The sequence below is a fragment of the Chanos chanos genome, chromosome 1, assembly GCF_902362185.1.
Source record: "Chanos chanos chromosome 1, fChaCha1.1, whole genome shotgun sequence".
Lineage (NCBI taxonomy): Eukaryota > Metazoa > Chordata > Actinopteri > Gonorynchiformes > Chanidae > Chanos > Chanos chanos.
This window is the reverse complement of record NC_044495.1, coordinates 62,946,982-62,959,481: the sequence shown is the minus strand read 5'-3', so window position 1 is coordinate 62,959,481 and position 12,500 is coordinate 62,946,982. Positions and strand designations below refer to the sequence as shown.

General features: G+C 48.0%; 1 protein-coding gene across 1 annotated transcript in view; it reads right to left on the bottom strand.

Annotated features, from left to right (window-relative positions):
* hectd4 (HECT domain E3 ubiquitin protein ligase 4) overlaps window positions 1-12,500 on the bottom strand; it is a 102,346-nt gene that overhangs the window by 45,874 nt on the left and 43,972 nt on the right. Inside the window, 8 exon segments of the mRNA XM_030767260.1 lie at window positions 1-145; window positions 895-1,059; window positions 1,358-1,540; window positions 2,633-2,768; window positions 5,966-6,168; window positions 6,762-6,843; window positions 7,728-7,917; window positions 8,393-8,673. The exon segment at window positions 1-145 is cut by the window's left edge and continues 25 nt beyond it. Of these exon segments, the coding sequence (XP_030623120.1) occupies window positions 1-145; window positions 895-1,059; window positions 1,358-1,540; window positions 2,633-2,768; window positions 5,966-6,168; window positions 6,762-6,843; window positions 7,728-7,917; window positions 8,393-8,673 (1,385 nt within the window).

Sequence of the window (12,500 nt, the reverse complement as noted above, 5' to 3'; positions counted from 1 at the left end):
GCACCGCGGCCATGACAGGACTGGCTCCATCCCCTGAGGCCGGCAGGGACGTGTGAATGGACAGACTGCCCTCCTGTGGCAGCAACATGGACTGCACCGCCTGCACCACCTTCTCTGTGATAGACAGCTTATACAGCGGCAGAGCCTACACACACACACACACACACACACACACACACACACACACACACACAGACACACAGACACACATGTTTGTATGTTTGTGGGGGATGTGTGTATGTGGGGGGTGTGTGTGCGTGCGTGCGTGTGGTGAGGTGTGTGTGTGTGTCTGTGTCTGTGTGTGTGTGTGTGTGTGTGGGTGTGCATGTGTGTGTGTGTCTGTGTGTGTGTGTCTGTGTGTGTGTGCGTGTGTGTGCGCGCGTGTGGTGAGGTGTGTGTGTGTCTGTGTCTGTGTGTGTGTGTGTGTGTCTGTATGTGTGTGTGGGCGTACGTGTGTGTGTGTGTGTGTGGGCGTACGTGTGTGTGTGTGTGTGTGCGTGTGTGTGTGTGTGGGCGTGCGTGCGTGTGGGCGTGCGTGCGTGTGTGTGTGTGTGCGTGTCTGTGTCTGTGTGTGTGTGTGGGTGTGCGTGTGGGTGTGTGTGTGTGTGTGTGCGTGTGTGTGGGCGTGCGTGCGTGCGTGTGTGTGTGCGTGTCTGTGTCTGTGTGTGTGTGTGGGTGTGCGTGTGGGTGTGTGTGTGTGTGTGTGCGTGTGTGTGTGTGTGGGCGTGCGTGCGTGTGTGTGTGTGTGTGTGTGCGTGTCTGTGTCTGTGTGTGTGTGTGGGTGTGCGTGTGGGTGTGCGTGTGTGTGTGTGGGTGTGGGTGTGCGTGTGTGTGTGTACGTGTGTGTGTGTGTGCGTGCGCGTGCGTGTGTGTGTGTATGTAGGTGTGTATTACCTCAGATCGGGGGGTGCAGAGGCGTGAGATAGGCACAGTTAGGATATCTGAAGCTTTGGAGGTTCTGCGGTATTCACAGGACGGGAACTTCACTGTGGCGATGCCCTCCTGCTCATTAATGGACATGACCACACCCACACTGCCCTGGATCCCCTTACCCACCACCTGAGAGAAAGGCATCATGGGAAATGTAGTAACTCAATACTCACATAGATTATGCACAATATCGTTCCTCGTTGTTCTATGTATATATGTGTGTGTGCATGTATTTGTGTTTATGTGAGTATATATATATATATATATGTTTGTGTGTATGTATAGATATACAGATATACAGATATATAGCTATATATATTGATATATAGATATATACGTGTGTAAATGTGTGTGCATATGTACATATATATATATATGTGTGTGTGTGTGTGTGTGTGGTTGCACGTGATTATATGCGTGTGCACACCTGGACCTCTGAGCCTATTTTGATGGTCTCTTTAAACCCTCCCAGGGCACAGAGAGCGGCGATGGCCTGTCTCCCGATGGCCTGCAGTTTGGCCAGTTTCCTGCCGCTGCTGCTGCCGGTCTCCAGGATGCTCTCAGCGTAGCGCCCCAGCTGGGGAATGAACATGAGGGCCCGCGACAGCACCTGCACAACCAAAACAGCCTCTTCCTCATCCTCATCCTCACATCTCTGTTTTTATTCACTGGCCAGATGTTTCAGAAGCATTCAAATGAATGAAGTTAAAAAGACAGTGTCTTATTGCTGAGGAACCCAGGGAGCAGTAGAGCACAGTGTTAAAGGAACGCTGTGATTGTAAACTGGAACACTCTGAGTGTAAACTGGAACACTCTGAGTGTAAACTGGAACACTCTGAGTGTAAAGTGAACGCCATGGGCTGAAAGGTCTAAAAATGTGAAGTAATGTGCTTGTGCAGAGGAACAAAATGCATGAACGGTTTCCATTTGCGACTGATTTACTACAGATGATGAATGAAAGGATGAGAGTCCCTGACCGTCATATCTGGGTGACTGACTGACAGGCCTGGATGTCTGGTATACATGAGGTATTTGGACTCAGGGTAAGAGGGGCGCAAAGACACAGAGTGAAAACATCAATGTGGAGAACGAGACCAGTGAAATGTCACCCCCATGTCAACAGAACAACACAACAAACAGCAACAGAGATGACACTCCAGCACAGTGTTGGTTCTCAGAGAGTGTTTTTGTATTTGAGGTTTAGATCGTATTATTATATGACAGGGGCACCAGGCGACCACACCCAATCAGCAATAAGAAGGAACAGAGGTATCCTCCCTGCCTCTCTGTGCAGCTGATATGTCTGACCAGTCCAAACGAGAGAGGGCCCTGTGCTCTGCACTCTGGGGATCACTATAATGATAAACTTGCCACACACAGGGTCACCACTCTCTCAGCTTTGGCATGTGCTCCTGAACGATGCTGCTGGCTTTCTTTTGGCTGTGGTGACTGGAGTCCTCATGCAATGTGTGGAAGTTAAAAATTCCAGTTTTATCTGAGGTACTTAGGATCAATCAGATTAAACACGTGCACATTCATTTTATTTGTCCAAAAATCCCTAACTTAAGCAGGTCGACACTAACATTTTCAAACCTCTAAGCGGCATCATGGTATATCTGCTTTCGATATCTTTGTGACACTTTCAGGGAAAGTATGGGTGTAAACAGGTCAATTAGACCAAGGTGACATAGTGGTCTGGTACCTTTTCAGCGGTACTGGTCCAGATCTGAGCGGTGTTGGACTCTGGTGCCGTGAGGAGACTGTGTAATAGAGCAATAACTTCAGCGGCCATGCTGTTAGCGACATGCCCACTGATGAATGGACGCACTGGGTCTGACCTGAGAGACGCGCAGAGACAGAGAGAGAGAGAACACAGAAGAAAAGAAGCACTTAGAGAAGTGCTGCAAAGCTACTGCACAACAGCAGGGGGCAGCAGATCTGAGTTTAATGTAAAGTAATGTAAGGTTTGACCATATGACCACAACATCGTGAAGGCTGACCATATGACCAGAATACCGTGAAGTCTGACCATGTTACTAGGGTTTGAATGTCATGAAACCAGAATTTTGGTGGTCGACAGTTCCAAAGTTCTTGAGACTTGATTTGTTTGCACAGCAAAGACAGAAATCATATTCAGAATCTACTACTTTATTAAATATAAACTCTATATGAAAATGTACAAATGAAAACCAAAACAATGGCACATAGCCTTTAAGTATTAACAGTTGACAATCTAATGACAGGTTAGAGCCATAGACTAAAACAGTGGGGTGGTTTGGGACTGTATCAGACGGCAGTGGGGTGGTTTGGGACTGGGCCGTATCAGACGGCAGTGGGGTGGTTTGGGACTGGGCCGTATCAGACGGCAGTGGGGTGGTTTGGGACTGGGCTGTATCAGACGGCAGTGGGGTGGTTTGGGACTGGGCTGTATCAGACGGCAGTGGGGTGGTTTGGGACTGGGCTGTATCAGACGGCAGTGGGGTGGTTTGGGACTGGGCTGTATCAGACGGCAGTGGGGTGGTTTGGGACTGGGCTGTATCAGACGGCAGTGGGGTGGTTTTGGACTGGGCTGTATCAGACGGCAGTGGGGTGGTTTGGGACTGGGCCGTATCAGACGGCAGTGGGGTGGTTTGGGACTGGGCCGTATCAGACGGCAGTGGGGTGGTTTGGGACTGGGCTGTATCAGACGGCAGTGGGGTGGTTTGGGACTGGGCTGTATCAGACGGCAGTGGGGTGGTTTGGGACTGGGCCGTATCAGACGGCAGTGGGGTGGTTTTGGACTGGGCCGTATCAGACGGCAGTGGGGTGGTTTGGGACTGGGCCGTATCAGACGGCAGAGGGGTGGTTTGGGACTGGGCCGTATCAGACGGCAGTGGGGTGGTTTGGGACTGGGCCGTATCAGACGGCAGTGGGGTGGTTTGGGACTGGGCTGTATCAGACGGCAGTGGGGTGGTTTTGGACTGGGCCGTATCAGACGGCAGTGGGGTGGTTTGGGACTGGGCCGTATCAGACGGCAGTGGGGTGGTTTGGGACTGGGCTGTATCAGACGGCAGTGGGGTGGTTTGGGACTGGGCTGTATCAGACGGCAGTGGGGTGGTTTGGGACTGGGCCGTATCAGACGGCAGTGGGGTGGTTTGGGACTGGGCTGTATCAGACGGCAGTGGGGTGGTTTGGGACTGGGCCGTATCAGACGGCAGTGGGGTGGTTTGGGACTGGGCCGTATCAGACGGCAGTGGGGTGGTTTGGGACTGTATCAGACGGCAGTGGGGTGGTTTTGGACTGGGCTGTATCAGACGGCAGTGGGGTGGTTTGGGACTGGGCCGTATCAGACGGCAGTGGGGTGATTTTGGACTGGGCTGTATCAGACGGCAGTGGGGTGGTTTGGGACTGGGCTGTATCAGACGGCAGTGGGGTGGTTTGGGACTGGACTGTATCAGACGGCAGTGGGGTGGTTTGGGACTGGGCTGTATCAGACGGCAGTGGGGTGGTTTGGGACTGGGCCGTATCAGACGGCAGTGGGGGGGTTTGGGACTGGGCCGTATCAGACGGCAGTGGGGTGGTTTGGGACTGGGCTGTATCAGACGGCAGTGGGGTGGTTTGGGACTGGGCCGTATCAGACGGCAGTGGGGGGGTTTGGGACTGGGCCGTATCAGACGGCAGTGGGGTGGTTTGGGACTGGGCTGTATCAGACGGCAGTGGGGTGGTTTTGGACTGGACTGTATCAGACGGCAGTGGGGTGGTTTGGGACTGGGCTGTATCAGACGGCAGTGGGGTGGTTTGGGACTGGGCCGTATCAGACGGCAGTGGGGTGGTTTTGGACTGGGCTGTATCAGACGGCAGTGGGGTGGTTTGGGACTGGGCTGTATCAGACGGCAGTGGGGTGGTTTGGGACTGGGCCGTATCAGACGGCAGTGGGGTGGTTTGGGACTGGGCTGTATCAGACGGCAGTGGGGTGGTTTGGGACTGGGCTGTATCAGACGGCAGTGGGGTGGTTTGGGACTGGGCCGTATCAGACGGCAGTGGGGTGGTTTGGGACTGGGCTGTATCAGATGGCAGTGGGGTGGTTTGGGACTGGACTGTATCAGACGGCAGTGGGGTGGTTTGGGACTGGGCCGTATCAGACGGCAGTGGGGTGGTTTGGGACTGGGCCGTATCAGACGGCAGTGGGGTGGTTTGGGACTGGACTGTATCAGACGGCAGTGGGGTGGTTTGGGACTGGGCCGTATCAGACGGCAGTGGGGTGGTTTTGGACTGGGCCGTATCAGACGGCAGTGGGGTGGTTTGGGACTGGGCTGTATCAGACGGCAGTGGGGTGGTTTGGGACTGGGCTGTATCAGACGGCAGTGGGGTGGTTTGGGACTGTATCAGACGGCAGTGGGGTGGTTTGGGACTGGGCTGTATCAGACGGCAGTGGGGTGGTTTGGGACTGGACTGTATCAGACGGCAGTGGGGTGGTTTGGGACTGGGCCGTATCAGACGGCAGTGGGGTGGTTTTGGACTGGGCCGTATCAGACGGCAGTGGGGTGGTTTGGGACTGGGCCGTATCAGACGGCAGTGGGGTGGTTTGGGACTGGGCTGTATCAGACGGCAGTGGGGTGGTTTGGGACTGTATCAGACGGCAGTGGGGTGGTTTGGGACTGGGCCATCATGACTGTGATGTCTGGTGATGTTATCACTGCAGCAGCGGCATTTTTCTCTCGTGTCCTTCCTCTGCCTGCAGACGGTGAGACAGGAGTACAGTACTACTCTGCAGTACCACTCTACTCTACAGTACAGTACCACTCTACAGTACAGTACAGTACCACTCTACAGTACAGTACTACTCTACAGTACAGTACTACTCTACAGTACAGTACTACTCTACTCTACAGTACTATTGTATAGTACGTTACTACTCTACAATACAGCTCTATTCTCTATTATGCAATTTGTCTAGTGAGGAGAGTAGTGTGATGTAAACTTTGACCAAATGAACAGCGTGGTTTTGAGTAATAGTGTTAGGGCAGAATAATGAATTGAAAAGTGAGTGCAGTACCTGGCCAGTTCTGCGTTCCTGTCTCTGCACACAGCGGTCTGAGCACTCTTCTTCTTGTCTCCTGTCGTCACTCCCCCGGCGCCGTCCTGGACCACAGTCTCCACTGGGGGACCCACGCTCACAATCAGCCCAGATTGAGCCCATTTAGTGGCTTTACGCAGGGCAGCTGACGCCTCTTCCGTTACCACCTCACAGTAACCGCTCTACACAACACACAACAACAACCTCACAGTAACCGCTCTACACACGGCAAACACACAACAACAACCTCACAGTAACCGCTCTACACAACACACAACAACAACCTCACAGTAACCACTCTACACACGGCAAACACACAACAACAACCTCACAGTAACCGCTCTACACACGGCAAACACACAACAACAACCTCACAGTAACCGCTCTACACAACACACAACAACAACCTCACAGTAACCGCTCTACACAACACACAACAACAACCTCACAGTAACCGCTCTACACATGGCAAACACCTCAATTACACATAGTAACAATGTAATGGTTATAAACAACCCTTGGTTTGTTGTGGACATTGGTAAATACAATACATTTGCATTGGACTAACTCAAAACAATACTGAACACTAGGTGGTGACACTGAGAGGTCAAAGGTATAAATCACCAGAGTGTGGTGAAGAGAACAGTATAAATGACCAGAGTGTGGTGAAGAGAACAGTATAAATGACCAGAGTGTGGTGAAGAGAACAGTATAAATGACCAGAGTGTGGTGAAGAGAACAGTATAAATGACCAGAGTGTGGTGAAGAGCCTGACCTTGGTCATGTCTCGGTCCATCTTTACGACTTTCTCCATGTTGGCTCCTGTGCCGAGACGGAACGGTCGACCCTCTGAACTACTGCACAGAAAAAACAGAACAATCATACTGACTTCCCAGCAAAACACAATGGTACTGCTTCACAAACACACACACGACAGCTTCAAAAACACACACACACCAGCTTCACAAACACACACACACCAGCTTCACAAACACACACACACCAGCTTCAAACACACACACACCCCAGCTTCACAATCACACACACACCCCAGCTTCACAAACACACACACACCAGCTTCACAAACACACACACACCAGCTTCACAAACACACACACACCAGCTTCAAAAACACACACACACGCCAGCTTGACAAACACACACACACCAGCTTCACAAACACACACATACCAGCTTCAAAAACACACACACACCAGCTTCACAAACACACACACACCAGCTTCAAACACACACACACCAGCTTCACAAACACACACACACCAGCTTCAAACACACACACACACACCAGCTTCAAACACACACACACACCAGCTTCACAAACACACACACATCAGTTTCAAACACACACACACCAGCTTCACAAACACACACACACCAGCTTCAAACACACACACACACACCAGCTTCAAAAACACACACACACACCAGCTTCAAACACACACACACACCAGCTTCACAAACACACACACATCAGCTTCAAACACACACACACCAGCTTCACAAACACACACACACCAGCTTCAAACACACACACACACACCAGCTTCAAAAACACACACACACCAGCTTCCAAGAGGGAATTACTTTTTAAACCTGAAAAAAAACCCTCCAAATCAGAACTTCCCAAACCAAAGTTCCCAGTCAGATCTGGAACACGTGTACTGGTGTGGCAGGGAGTGTTCAGCAGCGGACACAGGTGTGCTGTTCTCTCCTGTCGTACCTGAGCAGCGGCTGCAGCACCTCATGCGAGGACTGGTCCTCTCTCTTATGGATGAAGATGGAGAGTTTCCCACCCACAGCTTCACTCTCCTCTGCACCATCTTTGTCTGTTTTCACAGACGTCTTGGGGCAGGAGCGCAGCAGACTGGTGTCTGGCTCTGACGAGCTGGGAGATAAAAGAGTCTGACACCCTGAGAGAGAGACAGAGAGAGAGAGAGACAAAGGGAGAAAGACAGGGGGGAGAAAGACAGAGGGGGGGGGGCAGAGAGAGAGAGAGAGAGAGAAATGTTAAGTGCTGTACAATTATTTCACTCAGGAAACGACTGAACGCCATAGAACAGTGTGTCTGTTAAATAACTGTTTTTAATAAATCAGTGACAAGCTGTAACGACAGTCTTTCAGCAAAGGCAGGATATAACATCCTCCTCTTCATCACACATCACTGACTGCTAGCATGCCGTCATCAGCTCAAACACATAACAACAACAACCTCACAGTAACCGCTCTGACGACTGCTCTGCCGTCATCAGTGTGAGTGTGTGAAAACGCCTGAGTGTTCCTGGCCCTGGGTTTAGTCTGAGACAGAGACTTAACACAGAACAGAGGGGTACTGAGCTGGGAGTAGAGGAAACTTAAAAACCAAAAAAGAACACTGATGATTGAGACCTGGTACCACGTAGTCGGCCAGTTTGGCCAGTAAGAGAGCGGCGATGCGGGAGGCCGGGTCGCTGGCATCCTGCTGGTCTGAGTCCAGAGTGCTCATGGAGTAACTCCACGACGGCAGCGCCACATTCCCACAGTCCTCCACGCTCATGAGCGGCAGAGCGGCACGGCACAGCTGCAGAGTTATCAGCACCAGTTTGGGAGACGGACGCTGGTCCAGCAGCAGGGACAGTAGCTTGGACACACAGGCCGGCTGGCTGAGGATGGCTTTGCCTATGTGACTCCTGAGGGTGGACAGGATAGAGTGATGAGACAGAGGAATGAAAGGCCGAGCAAACAGATGTATTTTCCATTTACAGTCCTTCACTGAGCTGGTGAGCCCTGACCAGACTATCTGATCAATGACCTTTGCAGTCCTTCACTGAGCTGGTGAGCCCTGACCCGACTATCTGATCAATGACCTTTAGGCAAGAGGTCTCTGGACTGGCATTATGACCTTTCTCAGAACTGAAAACCCACTGTCACCGGTGGCATTATGACCTTTCTCAGAACTGAGAACTGTCACCGGTTGATGAGATACACACAGAGGGGGGTAGCTACATGCTCTCGCATAATGTCTGTTGTGGTTTGTGTGTTTTGTCTTTTTGTTTCTCCTTGGTGTGTGTGTGTATTAATGGTGTGTGTGTGTGTATTAATGGTGTGTGTATGTATTAATGGTGTGCGTGTGTATTAATGGTGTGTGTATGTATTAATGGTGTGCGTGTGTATTAATGGTATGCGTGTGTATTAATGGTGTGCGTGTGTATTAATGGTGTGAGTGTGTGTATTAATGGTGTGTGTGTGCATTAATGGTGTGCGTGTGTATTAATGGTGTGAGTGTGCATTAATGGTGTGCGTGTGCATTAATGGTGTGCGTGTGTATTAATGGTGTGAGTGTGTGTGTGTATTAATGGTGTGCGTGTGTATTAATGGTGTGCGTGTGTATTAATGGTGTGCGTGTGTATTAATGGTGTGAGTGTGTGTATTAATGGTGTGTGTGTGCATTAATGGTGTGCGTGTGTATTAATGGTGTGCGTGTGTATTAATGGTGTGCGTGTGTATTAATGGTGTGTGAGTGTGTATTAATGGTGTGTGTGTGTGTGTATTAATGGTGTGTGTGTGTGTGTATTAATGGTGTGTGTATGTATTAATGGTGTGTGTGTGTGTATTAATGGTGTGTGTGGGTGTATTAATGGTGTGTGTGTGTGTGTATTAATGGTATGCGTGTGCATTAATGGTGTGTGTGTGTGTATTAATGGTGCGTGTGTGTATTAATGGTGTGCGTGTGTGTATTAATGGTGTGCGTGTGCATTAATGGTGTGTGTGTGTATTAATGGTGTGTGTGTGTGTGTGTGTATTAATGGTGTGAGTGTGTATTAATGGTGTGCGTGTGTATTAATGGTGTGTGTGTGTGTGTGTATTAATGGTGTGTGTGTGTGTGTGTGTGTGTGTATTAATGGTGTGCGTGTGCATTAATGGTGTGTGTGTGTATTAATGGTGTGTGTGTGTGTGTGTGTGTGTGTGTATTAATGGTGTGCGTGTGCATTAATGGTGTGCGTGTGTATTAATGGTGTGCGTGTGTATTAATGGTGTGCGTGTGTATTAATGGTGTGAGTGTGTGTATTAATGGTGTGTGTGTGCATTAATGGTGTGCGTGTGTATTAATGGTGTGCGTGTGTATTAATGGTGTGAGTGTGTATTAATGGTGTGTGTGTGTATTAATGGTGTGCGTGTGTATTAATGGTGTGTGAGTGTGCATTAATGGTGTGAGTGTGTGTATTAATGGTGTGTGTGTGTATTAATGGTGTGAGTGTGTATTAATGGTGTGCGTGTGTATTAATGGTGTGCGTGTGTATTAATGGTGTGCGTGTGTATTAATGGTGTGAGTGTGTGTATTAATGGTGTGTGTGTGCATTAATGGTGTGCGTGTGTATTAATGGTGTGCGTGTGTATTAATGGTGTGAGTGTGTATTAATGGTGTGTGTGTATGTATTAATGGTGTGTGTATGTATTAATGGTGTGTGAGTGTGCATTAATGGTGTGAGTGTGTGTATTAATGGTGTGTGTGTGTATTAATGGTGTGAGTGTGTATTAATGGTGTGCGTGTGTATTAATGGTGTGCGTGTGTATTAATGGTGTGCGTGTGTATTAATGGTGTGCGTGTGTGTATTAATGGTGTGTGTGTGCATTAATGGTGTGCGTGTGTATTAATGGTGTGCGTGTGTATTAATGGTGTGTGAGTGTGTATTAATGGTGTGAGTGTGTATTAATGGTGTGTGTGTGTGTGTGTGTATTAATGGTGTGTGTGTGTGTATTAACGGTGTGAGTGTGTATTAATGGTGTGTGTGTGTGTGTATTAATGGTGTGAGTGTGTATTAATGGTGTGAGTGTGTGTATTAATGGTGTGCGTGTGTATTAATGGTGTGCGTGTGCATTAATGGTGTGAGTGTGTATTAATGGTGTGCGTGTGTATTAATGGTGTGTGTGTGTATTAACGGTGTGTGTGTGTGTATTAATGGTGTGTGTGTGTGTATTAATGGTGTGTGTGTGTGTGTGTGTGTGTGTATTAATGGTGTGTGTGTGTGTGTGTATTAATGGTGTGTGTGTGTATTAATGGTGTGAGTGTGTGTGTGTATTAATGGTGTGTGTGTGTATTAATGGTGTGTGTGTGTGTGTGTGTGTGTGTGTATTAATGGTGTGTGTATTAATGGTGTGTGTGTGTGTGTGTATTAATGGTGTGTGTGTGTGTGTGTATTAATGGTGTGTGTGTGTGTGTGTATTAATGGTATGCGTGTGTATTAATGGTGTGTGTGTGTGTATTAATGGTGTGCGTGTGTGTATTAATGGTGTGCGTGTGTATTAATGGTGTGTGTGTGTGTATTAATGGTGTGTGTGTGTGTGTGTATTAATGGTATGCGTGTGCATTAATGGTGTGTGTGTGTGTGTGTATTAATGGTATGCGTGTGCATTAATGGTGTGTGTGTGTGTATTAATGGTGTGTGTGTGTGTATTAATGGTGTGCGTGTGCATTAATGGTGCGCGTGTGCATTAATGGTGTGCGTGTGTATTAATGGTGTGCGTGTGTATTAATGGTGTGTGTGTGTATTAATGGTATGCGTGTGCATTAATGGTGTGTGTGTGTGTATTAATGGTGTGTGTGTGTGTATTAATGGTGCGCGTGTGCATTAATGGTGCGCGTGTGTATTAATGGTGTGCGTGTGTATTAATGGTGTGCGTGTGTATTAATCCCGCAGTTGGCATCGCTGGAGGTTTTTCCCTCAAAGGGGGAAATGAGGAAACTGAATGGGAGGAGCCAGCAATGCACACCTAGACACGCCCCATTTGGACACGCCCCCGTTTTAACACGCGCTCTCGCTCTCTCTCTCACACACCCCACACACGCTCATCGAGACAAACGCCATTTCTGCAGTCCTTTGACGTGCCTTTGATTGATGATTATTGTATTTGTATTATGAAGTCATTTTGTGTTATAGTATTTGTATTATGAAGTCATTTTGTGTTATTGTATTTGTATTATGAAGTCATTTTGTGTTATTGTATTTGTATTATATAGTCATCTTGTGTTATTGCACTTGTATTATGAAGTCATTTTGTGTTATTGCACTTGTATTATGAAGTCATTTTGTGTTATTGCACTTGTATTATGAAGTCATTTTGTGTTATTGCACTTGTATTATGAAGTCATTTTGTGTTATAGTATTTGTATTATGAAGTCATTTTGTGTTACTGCATTTGTATTATGAAGTCATTTTGTGTTATTGTATTTGTATTATGAAGTCATTTTGTGTTATTGCACTTGTATTATGAAGTCATTTTGTGTTATTGCACTTGTATTATGAAGTCATTTTGTGTTATAGTATTTGTATTATGAAGTCATTTTGTGTTACTGCATTTGTATTATGAAGTCATTTTGTGTTACTGCATTTGTATTATGAAGTCATTTTGTGTTATTGTATTTGTATTATGAAGTCATTTCGTGTTATAGTATTTGTATTATGAAGTCAATTGTGTTATTGTATTTGTATAATGAAGTCATTTTGTGTTATAGTAT